Raw genomic sequence first — 16,760 nt, forward strand, 5'->3', positions numbered from 1 at the left:
CCAGTTTCTCTGAATGGCAGTATCTTGCATAACTAGAGTATATCACAACCAGAAAATAACTTTAATACAATCACTGATTTTATTCCGATTTCACCAGGTTTACAAGCACATTTCTGTATGTGTGTGTATTGAGTCCTGTGTGATTTTACCACATGTGTAGACACATGTGACCATAAAATCATTTTTTTTTAAAGATTGATTATAGGATGGATAAGGATATGTATGTAAGGAAGCAGACTTAGTAGAATGTTAATTGTAGAATCTAGTTAATGGTTATATGGTTATTCCCTGTAAAATTCTCTTTGTATGGTTGAAGATTTTCATAATGACATGTTGAGACCCACAGCAGAAGTAAGGCTCACAGCACCATGAGTTACATATACTTCACATTTATATATTGTAGATGACTATATATGAAATATGTCCTATGTATTTCAACTTTATTTCTAATCTTAGATTTGAGGAAGAAAGGCCTGACGATATCTCAGTATGCCTTGGTATAAAATCAGAATGAATGTATTGTAGTTTAGAAAAGTTAAGAATTTCTGAGACGTAACATTACAGTTAAAAATGTCTGGCGTGGTGTAGTGGCTCACCCCTGTAACGCCAGCACTTTGAGAGGCCAAGGCAGGAGGATCACTTAAGCCCAGGAATTTGAGACCAGACTGGGCAACAGAGCGAGACTCTGTCTCCACAAAAAAAAAAAAAAAAAAAATTTAGCCGGGCGTGGTGGCGTGCACCTGTAGTCCTAACTACTTGGGAGGCTGAGGCAAGAGGATTGCTGGAGCCAAGGAGTTCAAAGCCACAATGAGTGTCGATGATACCACTGCACTCCAGCCTGGGTGACAGAGCAAGACACTGTCTCTAAAAAATAAAAATTCCTGATATATATAAATAGTGCCCAGATATACTTGATCAAAACCATGCTCTGTGGGTATCAACTTTAAATACAGTACTGAAAAGTCTTAATAAGAGCTACACTTTTGTATTTATTTTTACGTTGGGAAAAATCTGAATGGAGAAAGCATGCTACAGTCTCCCGCCATGACCACCTTCCATATTGGAAAGAACTTTCTCTGGCTCTCTCATGGGCACCACTCACACAGGAACAATCACTTCTAAGTTCTTGCTTTTAGGCAAAGTCCCCGAGGCAGCAATGCTCACGACCGGGCTGCCCACTACAGAATCTGTGGAAATTACCAACGGGCCCTTTCCCAATTCCAAAGGTGTACTCAGTTTTGTTTCTGTTTCGAGACAGAGTCTCACTGTGTCGCCCAGGGTGGAGTGCAGTGGTGCGATCTCCACTCACTGCAGCCTCCGCCTCCTGGGCTCAAGTGATTCTCATGCCTCAGCCTCCCAAGCAGCTGGGACTGCAGGCGCGTATGCCACCATGCCTGGCTAATGTTTTGTGTTTTTAGTAGAGACAGGGTTTTGCCATGTTCGCCAAGCTAGGTCTCAAACTCCTGGGCTCAAATAATCCTCCTGCCTTAACCTCCCAAAGTGCTTGGATTATAGGCCTGAGCCACTGAGCCTGGCCATGGACTCAGTTTTTCTTGGTGATCTTGGCAATGATATGTCATTCAGAGCCGGAAGGGGCCTTCAGGAACCTTTTTTTGAGAGACAGGACTATTTGAAAGATGAGAAAGCTGAGGCCCAGAGAGACTGGATGACTCACCTTAGCCCCTACCAGCCAGCTGGTGACAGAGCCAGGCCCGACCTCCGGTCCCTAGCGTGCAGTCCTGGGCTTTGTTCCTGAAGCCACCCTATCTCTATCTTTGCTTCACCCTGGGGTTTCTTTTGTTACCTTAGTCTTCTATCTGCTAACTTAGATATGTGCTCATTTCGTTTTTCTAAACCTCGTAATACATTCTAAATCATTAGACCTAAATGTTCACATGTTCACATACCAGAAGAATATAATTTTTTTTTTTTTTTGAGACAAAATCTCACTCTGTTGCCCAGGCTAGAGTATAGTGGTGCGATTTCAGCTCACTGCAACTTCCACCTCCCAAGTTCAAGCAGTTTTCCTGCCTCAGCCTCCTGAGTAGCTGGGATTACAGGCTCACATCACCACACCCCACTAATTTTTGTATTTTTAGTAGAGATGGGGTTTCACCATGTTCACCAGGCTGGTCTCGAACTCCTGACCTCAAGTGATCCGCCCGCATCAGCTTCCCAAAGTGCTGAGATTATAGGCGTGAGTCACCACACCTGGCCAAAAGACTATAGTTCTTTACTGGAACAGTAGTAATCCAGAGCCCGGGATTGTATCACTGGTCATTTTCTTTCAAATCATTTGTGACTCTAGTTTTATCATGGTCTCATTTGTAAAATATTAATAATAGATCCTTTAGAAGAGAGGTTCAATGGTGTTTTTGTTCCATGTGATATACAAGTAAGCACTCTTCTTTGTTCTAAGATGAGGAGTACACGTGGGTGCTGACTCCAGAGCATCTACAGCACGGGATTGGCACCTACTATATAACAGCTGTGCTGAGTGAGAGGGAGGAGGGTGCTCAGCAGACACCCAGCTTGGTCTCGGTCATCACCGCCGTCACTCAGTGTTACTACTGGGAGATCCACAACCAGACATGGAGCAGCGCCGGATGCCAAGTAAGAAACTGAGCCGCTTCTTGGGCCTCTCTCCTGCCATAGCCACTGTTAAGCCCAATGCATCCGTTATCTCATTTGGGGCAGCCCAGAAAGAAAAATAATCAGGTGGTTTGAAATAACTCTGCCTGGGCAAAAGGAGGGAGGAGGGTTGTGTGTGGTGGGCAGGGCAAGTGTGCCTCTTCGAAGCAGGAGCAGCTTTGTGCTTTATCTTTGTGATTTCTTTCTCAAACACAGTCCAGGGTGGATCTGACAAGTGTGGATAAAATAGCGTGTGGAAGCCATAAAGTTCTACAAGTATTAAATATGTTGTGGGTGGGTAAAATGAAACCTCTTGCTAAACGAAAGAGAACTTTCGTAGCTCAAGAAATACATTCTCAGATTCTTTTACGTTCCAGGCCAGGTGAGGACAGGTTGTCACTTTTGTAATTATCACCTTGTTCCTGGTGTCCAACTGCTTTAAACCAGCACTATTATATTTGCACACTCGTGATTCTGTGAGATCCTGCCTGATGAAAGTCCTGGTTTGGTTGCTCAAAGAATGTCGTGTAAGGTCTTGCAAATCAGCAAGCTGTTCTAAAAAGAGCTGAGAAAGTGCCATCTAGATTGGAAAGAGAAGGAAAGATAATTTTCTTTTTTTTTTTTTTTTTTTGAGGTGGGATCTCATTCTGTCCCTCAGGCTGGAGTGCAGTGACATGATCACGGCTTACTGCAGCCTCAACCTCCTGGGCTCAAAAGATCCGCCTGCCTCAGACTTTCAAGTAATGAGGACCACAGGCATGTGCCACCATGCCTGGCTAATGTTTTAGATTTTTGAACAGACAGGGTCTCGCCATGTTGCCCATGCTGGTCTTGAACTTCTGAGCTCAAGCAGTCCTCCCTCCTGCACTTTGGGAGGCCAGAAGGAGGAGGAGGAGGAGGATGATGATTACTTTTAGACGGAGTTTCGCTCTTGTTGCCCAGGCTGGAGTGCAATGGCATGATCTCGGCTCACCGCAACCTCTGCCCTGCTGGGCTCAAGCGATTCTCCTGCCTCAGCCTCCCCAGTAGCTGGGATTACAGGCATGCACCACCACACCCAGCTAATTATTGTTTTTTTCTGTTTTTTTTTTTTTTTTTTTTTTTTTTTTGAGACCAGTCTTGCTCTATCGGCCAGGCTGGGGTGCAGTGGCGCGATCTTGGCTCACTGCAAACTCTGCCTCCCAGGTTCATGCCATTCTCCTGCCTCAGCCTCCCAAGTAGCTAGGACTACAGGCACCCACCACTGCGCCCGGCTAATTTTTTGTATGTTTATTAGAGACAGGGTTTCACCGTGTTAGCCAGGATGGTCTCGATCTCCTGTCCTCGTGATCCGCCCGCCTCGGCCTCCCAAAGTGCTGGGATTACAGGTGTGAGCCACCGTGCCCGGCCTAATTACTGTATTTTTAGTAGAGATGGGGTTTCTCCATGTTGGTCAGGCTGGTCTCAAACTCCCGACCTCAGGTGATCTGCCCGCCTTGGCCTCTCAAAGTGCTGGAATTATAGGCATGACAGAGAGAGGATTCTTAGGAAGGCATCTGCACCATTCATAGCCTTAGGCAGTCATAGCTGGACAATGGCTATCAAGCAAATCTGTAATCAGTTTGTTAAAATGTAGATTCTGAAGCAGTAGCTCTGGTCAGGCCTTTCTAACAAGCTCCCAGCTGATCCCAGTGCTGCTTGTTAGGGAAACCATACTTTGAGTAGAGAAGCTTGAGAGCTTTTCTCCTCTCACAGCACAGACCAGTTGATTGCAGAAGGCATCGGATATTTCCCACCTCCTTGAAGCACGTTGAAGTGCTTGGACTCCATGAAAGGAATTGAGCTGCCCCAAGTACAGCGCAAGAGTTCTTCCAAAGGCAGACTAGATTGGGCCTCCAGGACTTAATTCTGTGCCATGGAAATAAGTAGTCGTAATGACAGTACTGGAGGCTTTTCACCCACGAAACCAAACACAGAATTGGTAGCTTCCATGTAATCACCTACTGACATATTTTTAAATATTATGCAGAAATGTTCCAACATATGGAAAGCCATAAAGAATAATAAAAAACATTGAATGCACATTCAGCTTTATCAAAGTTAGTATTTTGCTCTGCTTCATATTTTCTTAAATAATAAAACACTCATGAATAATTGAAGCCCTCTGTGTATCCCTCTCTAGTCTCTCTCCTTCCTTCCCTTCCACCAAAGGGTAACTACTGGCCTGAATTTGAGGGGGGAATTCATTCTTTCACCGAATATTTATTGAGTGTCTTCTACGTGCCATGCCCAAGTCTAGGAACTAGAGACACAGCAGTGAACAAGACAATAGCCTCATGAACTGACGTTCTGGAGAGGGAAACTGACAATGAATAGATAAATAAGTGTTTTGCATGCTTCTTAGGCTTTGTGCAAATGGCATTATACTGTACATATCTCTTGTTTTATTCACTTAGCATTTATCCATGTTGATACATCTACCTCTAATTCATCCATTTTTTAAAATTTTTATATTTATTTATTGTTTATTTTGGAGACAGAGTCTTGCTCTGTTGCCCAGGGTGGAATGCAGTGGTGTGATCTCGGCTCACTGCAACCTCTGTCTCTCAGGTTCAAGCAATTCTCCTGCCTCAGCCTCCCAAGTAGCTGGGACTACAGGCATGCGCCTCCAAGCCTGGCTAATTTTTATATTTTTAGTAGAGATGGGGTTTCACCATGTTGTCCAGGCTGGTCTCAAACTCCTAGCCTCAGGTGATCCACCTGCCTCAGCCTCCCAAAGTGCTAGGATTACAGATGTGAGCCACCACACCCGCTGATTCATTCATTTTTAACTGCTGTATAGAATTCCATCAGTTTGCCTCTGCTTACTTATGTACTTGTTAATTTGTATGTTCTGCTATTGAACATGTAAGTTGTTTCCTATTTTTGATAATTATAGACAAAGGTGACAAAACATTCCTTTTCGTATATCTTCATACACATGTGCACAGTTCCCCTAGAACATGTATACACTCAGAACTGGAATTGCAGGATTCAAAGAGTTTGTTCTGCTTCAGCTGTACTAGATGTTGCTAAATTGCTTTCCACATTGGTTATATCAATTTACGCCTTCACCAGCTGTGAATGAGAGAACCAGGTACCTCTTTCCATCTCTAAATTGCTGGTGTTTGTTTTATGTCTGTCCCCTCCTTAGCACTCTGTCCGACTAGAATCAAAGTCTTGATTCTAATTCCAGGTTGGGCCACAGAGCACAATTCTGAGGACACAGTGTCTCTGTAACCACCTGACCTTCTTTGCCAGCGACTTCTTTGTCGTGCCCAGGACCGTGAATGTTGAAGACACGATCAAACTGTTCCTTCGTGTGACCAACAATCCTGTTGGGGTGTCACTGCTGGCCAGCCTTTTAGGATTTTATGTGATCACAGTTTTGTGGGCTCGGAAAAAGGATCAAGCAGATATGCAGAAGGTAATGAGACTTTGATTTCAACAGATTTGCCATGATGTCTTGAGTAATTAAATAAGATGAGGGAAAAAACACCTTCGTCAAAAGCAGCAGGAAGCCTGGTACTGGGAGGCATAGAAATTCAAGTGAAACTTTTCTTAAATTTATCTTCATGTCTGCTGTCTCAAGACCTGAGAACTTTTTCTATTTTTTTTTTTCCTTTGGTTCCAAGATTGGACCTTGCAGGACTCCTTCTAGGACAGGAATGAGCCAAAAGAAAACACTAGCCAGGTGTAGTGGCTCATGCCTGTAATTCCAACACTTGGGGAGGCCAGGGCAGGAGGATCACTTGAGCTCAAGAGTTCAAGGCCAGCCTGGCCACCATAACAAGACCTTGTCTCTACTACCAAAAAAAAAAAAAAAATGAGCCTGGCATGGTGGTGCATGCTTGTAGTCCCAGCTACTTGGGCAGCTGAGGTGGGAAGATCGCTTGAGCCCAGGAGCCTTGAAGCTGCAGTGAGCTATTGTTGTGCCATTTTACTCCAGCCTGGGCAACAGAGACCCAGTCTCCAAAAAGAAAAAGAAAAGACCTAGAGAGCTTAACTAAAGTCAAATGCAAGTTTATCTTACTTTATACATTGGATATGAAAGTTACATGTAACTTGGCCGGGTGCAGTGGCTCACGCCTGTAATCCCAGCTCTTTGGGAGGCCGAGGCAGGTGGATCACCTGAGGTCAGGAGTTTGAGACCAGCCTGGCCAACATGATGAAACTCCATCTCTACTAAAAATACAAAAATAAGCCAGGCATGGTGGCATGTGCCTGTAATCCCAGCTGCTCGGGAGGCTGATGCAGGAGAATTGCTTGAGCCCAGGAGACAGAGGTTGCGGTGAGCTGAGATCGAGATCGCCCCACTGCACTCCAGCCTGACCGACAGAGTGAGATTCTGTCTCAGAAAAAAAAAAGTTATATGTAAATCAAATTGTAACTTAATGTAACTGGCCGGGTGAGGTGGCTCACGCCTATAATCCCAGCACACTGGGAGGCCGAGGCAGGTGGATCACTTGAGGTCAAGAGTTCAAGACCAGCCTGGCCAACATGGTGAAACCCTGTCTCTACTAAAAATACAAAAATTAACCGGCTGTGGTGGTGCATGTCTGTAGTCCCAACTACTCAGGAGGCTGAGGTGGGAGGATCACTTGAACCTGGGAGGCAGAGGTTGCAGGGAGCCAAGAATGCACCACTGCACTCCAGCCTGGGCAACATAGTAAGACTCCGTCTCAAAAAATAAGACTACAACTATAATATACAAGAAATTTATATGGCATGTTTTTTAAAACAAAAATCTTTTGACAGCCTCTTCTTTCCATGTGTTTGTTCTTCCTATGTTTTCTTGCACTTGGAAATTCTAGAATACGCCAAGTGTTCACTTCTTGATGCCCTGGGTGTAGGGTTGTCAGCATTAGTAAACAAAAATACAGGCTACCTAGTTAAATTTGCATTTTAAATGAATAGTGCATCGTTAGTGTAAGTGTGTCCCAAATTATTCATAGTTTATCTGAAATGCAGATTTAGCTGGGTATTCTCTGTTATCTGGTGACTGTACCTAAGTGGGAAGGAGGTGGAAGGATTTAGAGTCCCAAGACCTGATCGGGTGATTCTATGACTGTTTCACTTGAGAGGCACAGGCCCTGGAGGTTCAGGCTTCATCCCCACTTTAGTGACTTAGGTCTGCTCATGTGTCTGTCTGCTGCCCACACCTCAGCCCTGCTTTCTGCAGGGCTGCCAGACACCTGCCGGAGTTTCATCCTCCTGCTCCTCAGCTGGAGGAGGCAGGAACTATACCAAGTGGAGGCCTAGTAAGTTGCATGGTTCTGCTTTTCTTGCAGGTGAAGGTCACCGTCCTGGCTGATAATGACCCCAGCGCTCATTTTCACTACCTTATTCAGGTCTACACCGGATATCGAAGAAGGGCTGCTACAACAGCTAAGGTTAATGAAATAAATGTTTTTCACATTGCCTTGTGTCTTCTGCCACATGAGACACACTCTGAGTTGGTGATATCCTGGCAACCAATAGCACTTTGAAAGAGACTAGAGATTGGTATTTTCTAGTTCTAAACTGTACATGTGGGCCGCGCATGGGGGTTCACGCCTTTAATCCCAACACTTTGGGAGGCCAAGGTGGGGAGGTCACCTAAGGTCAGGAGTTTGAGACCAGCCTGGCCAACAAGGTGAAAACCCTTCTCTACTAAAAATGCAGAAATTAGCTGAGCGTGATGGCCCATGTCTATAATCACAGCTACTCAGGAGGTTGAGGCACGAAAATTGCTTCAACTTGGGAGGCAGAGGTTGCACTAAGCCAAGATCACACCACTGCACTCCAGCCTGGGTGACAGAGCAAGACTTCGTGTCAGAAAAAATATATCTATACTGCATATATGAAGAATTATCTATGCTTGTCTAAGATCCGAAATACTTGATCTAAATAGTTTTCTATGTCTTCGTCTTTCTCCTTAGGGATAAACCCAAAGAATTGTGTTAAAATTCCTTATATTTTATCTTTCCCTATCTCATTGTAGGTTGTCATCACCCTCTATGGATCAGAGGGACGGAGTGAGCCCCATCACCTCTGTGACCCCCAGAAGACAGTCTTTGAACGAGGGGGCCTGGATGTCTTCCTTCTCACCACTTGGACCTCTCTAGGGGACCTGCACAGCCTTCGGCTCTGGCATGACAATTCTGGCGTCAGTCCCTCCTGGTGAGTACTTACATCCTGTTGGCTGTTGCTGCTGCTTTGTGGATCCAAGAGAGAAGAAAGCAGATCACCACAATAAATCACAGTAAAGCTTTGAGCCAAATAGTAACAAATGACTATTAGATTTCAGTTTCAAAGCTGTCTACACAGAATAAGCCCTGGAAAGAAGTGTGAGAGATTAACAATGTGATTTTTTTTGGATAGTAGAATAATAGATGCTTTGTTTTCTCTAATCTCATTTTCATTAAATGTCATGATTGTGAACAGCAAATAACACCATGAAATATTGCCTGAAAGTGCCACAAATTAAAAGTATTTCTAAATATGAAAAAATATCCTTAAAGACTAACTTTAGTAAACAACTATCTACTGACAGTCAAACTTTGAGTCAAATTTAAGAGCTTAAGGGCAGGGCACAGCAGCTCACGCCTGTAATCCCAATACTTTGGGAGGCCAAGGCAGGAAGATCACTTGAGGCCAGGAGTTTGAGAACAGCCTGAGCTACATAGGAAGACCCCACCTCTACAAAAAAAAAATTCAAAAAAAATCGCCAGGCATGGTTGTGTGCACCTATAATCCCAGCTACTCAGGAGACTGAAGTGGGAGGATAACTTGAGCCTCGGAGGTTGAAGCTGCAGTGAGCATGTCTGCACCACTGCACACCAGCCTGGGCAACAGCAAGACCCTGTCTCGGAGGGAAGGAAAAAAAAAAAAAAAAAGTCAAGATCTTAAGGAAGGAGAAAGAATTACTGTATGAGATGTGCCTAAGGAGTTAGAGAAATAACTAGACGATGATAAAGTCCTTGAACCTAACGTGTTAGGTTTGAATGATTCAGTATCTTCCTTCAGCAGCACCCAGAATTAGGAGAGGTGCTAGAGAAAGTAGATGATACAATTAATTAAGAATGAGGATTACTGGTTCCTTGGAGTTAGGAAAAAAGAGAAAAATGAAGTAGAAGTCTTAAGGCTCAGGCACTCAATCTGTTGCCACATGTTGCCCACCCACAAAGAGCATACGGTCTGCCTAAATTTGTTAGCAAAATACATTTTTCCCCCTAGCTAGACATACCAGCCACTGGGCTGGTAGAGCCTAATAACTTCCTTGCTGCTTCCATTCTGTTCCAGTATGCACAAATCAGCTTGTAAACCATCCTTCCCGTTTTATTTAAAAAGCTGAATAATGTATAGTAAGCACTTGAAAAGATGTTCAACGTGGTTAGTCATCAGTAAATGAAAATGACAGCACTAGCCATCCATCAGAATGGCTTAAATTAAAAACTCTCACAAAAGGCCAGGCACAGTGGCTCACGCCTGTAATCCCAGCACTTTGGGAGGCCGAGGCGGGCAGATCACTTGAGGTCAGGAGTTCGAGACCAGCCTGGCCAACATGGTGAAACCCTGTCTCTACTAAAAATACAAAAATTAGCCGGGCATGGTGGTAAATGCCTGTAATCCCAGCTGCTCGAGAGGCCGAGGCAGGAGAATTGCTTGAACCTGGGAGGCAGAGATTGCGTTGAGCAGAGATGGTGCCACCGCAGTCCAACCTGGCAACAGAGTGAGACCATCTCCAAAAAAAAAAAAAAATTCTCACAAAACCAAGTTTAGGGGAGGATGGGGAGCAACTGAAACACTCACACGCCCCTAGTGAGAGTGTAAAATGGTATGGCCACTTCAGAGAACAGCTTGCCAGTTTCTTGTGAAGTTAAACATACACTGACCACGTGACCCAGAAATCACACTCATAGGTATTTACCCAAGATAAACAAAAACGTGTCCACTGCAAGACCTGTACACATATATTCATAGCAGCTTTATTAGTAGCCCAAAACAGAAAACATCACAAATGTCTATTGAATGAATAAACAAATGTTAGTGTATTGATTCAATGTAATACTACTCAATGAAAAGAAAACGATTGTTACATATGACTACGTGGATGAATTTTTTTAAATTATGCTTAGTGAAAGAAGCTGTACATAAAGAATGTATAGGCCAGACACAGTGGCTCATACCTCTAATCTCAGCACTTTGGGAGGCCAGGGCGGGCAGATCACGAGGTCAAGAGATCGAGACCATCCTGGCTATAACACAGTGAAACCCCATCTCTACTAAAAATACAAAAATTAGCCGGGCGCGGTGGCTCCTTCCTGTAGTCCCAGCTACTTGGGAGGCTGAGGCAGGAGAATTGCTTGAACCTGGGAGGTGGAGGTTGCAGTGAGCCAAGATCACACCACTGCACTCCAGCCTGTGCAAGAGAGTGAGACTCTGTCTCAAAAAAAAAAAAAAAAAAAGATTTTGACGAGAGAAATTTAAGTGGTTTCATGACAAACACAGACCCTTGGGGAAAATAGCATCATTACAGTAAAGGAGGAGGTTTGCCGAATAGTTGTGAGGTGAAATCAAACAGGTTGAATAATCAGGTGTCCCAGAGGACAGGGGTGTGAACGGCTGAAGTTAGCGGAGAAATTAGTGATAAAACACTGTGGTTGGGAAAAGGATGAGCTCTCAGGGCCTATGGCTCTGTGAAGTGGAGATGAGGCCTGTGAAGCGGAGATGAGACTAAGTAGAGTGAGAAGTCATTAATGTAAATGATAAAGACTACACCCCATTTATGCCCCCTGATGATGAAAGGCAGATGGGATATTTGAAAAGGTGGCAAGCCATTGTCACATATGGGACAGAGAAAGGTTATAAAATGTGTAGATACATACTGATCTATTCATAGGTGAGAAAGGTTTGCAGTCTGGTGTCTGGTACATGAACTCCCTTAGAAGTTGGGAAAGGAAAGATAAGATCTACTCTATTTTCTTTTTGTTTTTTTTGACAGAGTCTCATTCTGTCACCCAAGCTAGAATGCAGTGGTGCAATTTCAACTCACTGCAGCCTTGACCTCCCGGGCTCAAACAATCCTTCCACCTCAGCCTTTCAAGTAGCTCAGGACTACAGGTGCACACCACCACGCCCAGCTAATTTTTATATATTTTGTAGAGTTGGGATTTTGCCACGTTGCTCAAGCTGTGCTCAAATGCCTGAGCTCAAGCAATCCGCCTGCCTCAGCCTCACGAAGTGCTGGGATTATAGGTGTGCATCACCATGTCTGGCCTCAACTTTCCTTCCTTTCCTTAGTTCTTGCCTTGCAATGAAACAGTTCATTTACTTGGACAGTTTACTAATGGTCTGAGATTACGTCTTACTACAGACAACTGATTCAAGCCCATCTCCCTAACGTGGTTATCTTCATTTTACTATAGGTATGTCAGCCAGGTAATTGTCTGTGACATGGCAGTTAAGAGGAAGTGGCATTTCCTGTGCAATTGCTGGCTGGCTGTGGACCTCGGAGACTGTGAGCTTGACCGGGTCTTCATCCCAGTTTCAAAGAGAGAGCTCTTTTCCTTTAGGTACTGTTGGAAAATTACTATTAACAGTGAATATTGATGTTCACTATTAATTGAATTGTTCATGATTGAATTGTTTTTAATGCAAATTAACATTTTATTAATGTATTATTTCAAACATACATAAGCATTACTGTTGTGGTTGTAAATGGTGTAACCATTACCTTAAAAATCAGAAGGAAGACAAAAAGAGATTCGCAGTATAAAAATTATAAATATTGCCCTTATTTTCTGAAACTGTTTACCTAGAGAATCATTTATAAATTTACTAAGATATCTAGGAATAAAAGAATCACTCAGATCAATGGAATATAAAAAGGATACCACTACTTCTATGATGCAAATATTTATGAGAACAAAATATAAAAATAAAGGAAAGTATTAGAGGGCTGTAGCCTTCAACTGACTTTCAAAGACACTAGTAAACTGGCCGGGCACCGTGACTCATGTTTGCAATCCCTGCACTTTGGGAGGCTGAGGCAGGCAGATCACTTGAGGTCAGGAGTTCAAGACCAGCCTAGCCAACATAGCAAGACCTACTAAAAATACAAAAATTAGCCAGGCGTGGTGGTGCACACCTGTGATCCCAGCTACTCGGGAGGCTAAGGCAGGAGAACTGCTTGAACCTGGGAGGCAGAGGTTGCAGTGAGCCAAGATTGCCACTGCACTCCAGCCCGGGCAACGGAGCGAAACTCCATCTCAAAAAATGCAAAGATGCTAGTAAACCAAAATAATTGAAGCAATGTACTGGTGAATTCACAGACCAGGAGAACGGTATAATGTACATATCAACTTCTGTATCTTTCTAGGTATCCATGTATCTTTCTATGTCTCCTGAATGCTAAAGATGAGAATATTCCTAGGAGAATATACCTCTGCTATCTGACCTTCTTCTTATCTTCAGCTTTCTGGTTCAATATTAGGGCTCTCGGCTTTTTCCTCATGGGAACAAGATGATTGTAAGAGGCCCACACACCATGTCCTAGCCGGGCATGGTGGCTCACACCTGTAATCCCAGCACTTTGGGAGGCCGAGGTGGGCAAATCACTTGAGGCCCGGAGTTTGAGACCAGCCTGGCCAACATAGCAAAACCCCATCTCTACCAAAAGTACAAAAATTAGCCAGACGTGGTAGCATGAGACTGTAGTCCCAGCTACTTGGGAGGCTGAATCAGAAGAGTGGCTTGAACCCAGGAAGTGGAAGTTGCAGTGAGCCGAGATACAGCCACTGTGCTCCAGCCTCAGTGGCTCTATCAACCAAACACCACGTCCTTACATTAAAATGCCTAAAGGCAAAAAAACATGGAACTGTTTCTTCTGGTACTTGACTCCCAGAACAAACAAGAAATGTGTATTTCTTTATTCAGATCTGCTCCAATTACAATTGCGGCATATAAGAAATTACTCCCAAAACTGAGTGGATTAAAACAACCATGTTACTTTTCTCCTGGTTTTGTGGGTCAGAAATTCAGTGAGGCCATGGCTGGGGAGTTTTCCCTTGGGATCTTTCATTCTGGCTGGGTCTGTTACTCATCTGTAAGCTCTTCTGTGTTAGATTTCCAAAAATGATTCGCTCACAAGGTCAGCAGGGGGCGCTGGCTGTCAACTGAGAGCTCATCTGTGGCTGTGAACAAAGCACCTATGTATGGCTTCTGCGTGGCAACCTCAAGAGAGTGGCATTTTTCATAGGGGTGGCTGTCTCCCTCCAGAATGGGCAGTTCAACAGAACTAAGTAGGGGCTTTAGCCTTTTATGTCCTAACTTTGAAAATCAGATTCAAGGGGAAGGGCCAAGGTACGGTGTCTCACTCCTGTAATCCCAACATTTTGGGAGGCTGAGGTGGGCAGATCACCTGAAGTCAGGAGTTCGAGACCAGCCTGGCCAACATGGTGAAACCCCTTCTCTACCAAAAATACAAAAGTTAGCCATGCGCAGTGGTGCACGCCTGTAGTCCCAGCTACTGGGGAGGCTAAGGCAGGGAAGTTGAACCTGGGAGGTCAAGGCTGCAGTGAGCTGAGATCACGCCACTGCACTCCAGCCTGTGCGAAGGAGTGAAGACTCCATCTCAAAACAAAACAGAGAAAACAAATAAGTCTTGAAACTAAAAATCATGGACTCTCAGCAAGAAGTGGGGGGAAAAAAAATGAGATCCTGTCTCTAAAAAACAAACCAAAAATATATGTTTTAAATTGTGTGTTGCTTGTGTATAGGAATAAACTGGTAGAAATTTTCTCTTCTTCACCAAAACTTAAGGGGTAGCGAATACTATTTCCCCTCCCTAGACCTGATACAGTTCTAGGTTTGTTTTGTTTTGATTTTTGAGATAGGGTCTCACTGTGTTTCCCGAGCTGCTCCCAAACACCTAGGCTCAAGCAGTCCTCCCACCTCAGCTTCCCGAGTAGCTAGGATTACAGGCATACACCATTGCATCCAAAGTTCTAGTATTTTTAAAACATATATAGACATATTTATTCAAACATACTCATTTTTGTTGCAGAAATGTGATTTTTTATCTGTTTAATCTCTGTGTTTCCAATAGAGGAATGACTGTGAGTTTAATTCTCCTTCAGTTATGTAAGTTTTTACCGTATAGACATATTTTATATGTCTATTGGATGTTTATTAGGAGCATTTAAGTGTATGTTTGTTATTTCTTCTGGATACATTTTTTTTTTTATTATATAGGTCTCCCTTTGATCCTGTTGACACTTTGTATCTTAAATTCCATTTTATATTAACTAAAGAAAGTTGACATACTGATATTATTTCTATTGTTTGTTCTTATCTTTTTACTTTCAGCCCTTTTTATGGTTTTGCTTAGAGTTATGTCTTGCAAGCAACATATAACTGGATGTTTAAAAAACCAGATCTAATAATCTCTTTTAATACATGAGTTTAATATGTTTACATTAACTATGATTACCAATCCATTTGGACTTAATTTACCATATTATTTTGCATTATTTGTTATAATCCATTCTCTTTCCTTTATCTACTTTCCACATTGTCAAATTGACAGGTTTTGTAGTTTTTTTTGTTTTTTTTTTTTTAAGGTTCTCTGCCTCTTGGTTTGTTGGCTAGTTGGTTGTTTCTTTCAGATGGGGTCTTGCTCTGTCACCCAAGCTGGAGTGCTGTGACATGATCACAGCTCACTGTAGCCTCAACCTCGCCAGCCTCAGGTGATCCTCCCACCTCAGCTTCCTGAGTAGCTGGGACTACAGGTGTGTGCCACCATGCCTGGCTAATTTTAAAACTATTTTTGTAGAAACAGAGTCTCACCATGTTGCCCAAGCTAGTTCTTGAACTCCTGGGCTCAAGTGATCTGCATGTCTTGGTCTCCCAAAGTGCTAGGATTACAGGTGTGAGCCACCATGCCTGACCACTTCTTGTATTTTTAATCTTTGCTGGTTTAGAAACTGTACATTGTATTTTTTCCTTTTTCTCCTCTTGTTTTTCCACTTCCTGCTTCTGTTCCTCCTCTTCCTCTTCTAATTCTTTTTATTGGTTACTTTTAATTTTTAACACACTTTTTCTCCATATTTTCTAAGAAGAATGTTTCTTCTGCCTGAACATGACAAAGAATTAGCAATGCTTTAACCATTCTTGAGTAACCTCTCTCCCAATTCCCATGTTTTAAATTACTCTCTAGTGTTATGGTTTTACCATTTTGTTTTTAGATGCACAAAAAAGGTTTTTCCTTTCATATTTCACAGTTAATTAAATAAATAATATCAATTTCTCTGTTTATTCTAGTTTTCTGTATTCTTTGTTTTTTGTTTGTTTAGTTGGTTGGTTTTTGAGACGGATTTTTGCTCTTGTTGCCCAGGCTGGAGTACAATGGCACGATCTCAGCTCACCACAACCTCCACCTCCCAGGTTCAAGTGATTCTCCTGCCTCAGCCTCCCGAGCAGCTGGGATTACAGACATGCGCCACCATGCCCGACTAATTTTGTATTTTTAGTGGAGACGGGTTTCTCCATGTTGGTCGGGCTGGTCTCAAACTCCTGACCTCAGGTGATCCACCCACCTTGGCCTCCCAAAGTGCTGAGATTACAGGTGAGGGCCACCGCGCCCAGCCTAGTTTTCTGTTTTCTTTTCGTGTCTTTTTTTTTTTTTTTTGAGACGGGAGTCTTGCTCTGTCATCCAGGCTGGAGTGCAGTGGTGCAATCTCGGCTTACTATAACCTCTGCCTCCCACGTTCAAGCAATTCTTTCTCAGCCTCCGGAGTAGCTGGGATTACAGGCATACGCTGCCATGCCTGGCTAATTTTTTGTATTTTATTAGAGATGGGGTTTCACTCTGTTGCCCAGGCTGGTCTCAAACTCCTGCGCTCAAGCAGTCCACCCGCCTCACCCTCCCAAAGTGCTAAGATTACAGGTGTGAGCCACCGTGCCCGACTTTTTTTTTTTTTTTTTTTTGAGATAGAGTCTTGCTCTATTGCCTAGGCTGGAGTGCAGTGACATGATCTCGGCTCACTGCAATCTCCGCCTCCTGGATTCAAGTGATTCTCCTGCCTCAGCCTCCTGAGTAGCTGGGATTACAGGCGCCCACCACCACG

At 43.5% G+C, this 16,760-nt stretch overlaps 1 protein-coding gene across 1 annotated transcript in view; it reads left to right on the forward strand.

The window, feature by feature from the left end:
- The window catches only part of PKD1L3 (polycystin 1 like 3, transient receptor potential channel interacting), an 80,983-nt gene that overhangs the window by 24,213 nt on the left and 40,010 nt on the right, over positions 1–16,760 (forward strand). Inside the window, exons 12-16 of the mRNA XM_511095.6 lie at positions 2,420–2,613; positions 5,846–6,076; positions 7,941–8,042; positions 8,633–8,811; positions 12,060–12,206. Coding sequence (XP_511095.4) covers positions 2,420–2,613; positions 5,846–6,076; positions 7,941–8,042; positions 8,633–8,811; positions 12,060–12,206 — 853 coding nt within the window. The remainder of the gene's footprint in view (positions 1–2,419; positions 2,614–5,845; positions 6,077–7,940; positions 8,043–8,632; positions 8,812–12,059; positions 12,207–16,760) is intronic.

Source organism: Pan troglodytes, chromosome 18 (genome assembly GCF_028858775.2).
Source record: "Pan troglodytes isolate AG18354 chromosome 18, NHGRI_mPanTro3-v2.0_pri, whole genome shotgun sequence".
NCBI lineage: Eukaryota > Metazoa > Chordata > Mammalia > Primates > Hominidae > Pan > Pan troglodytes.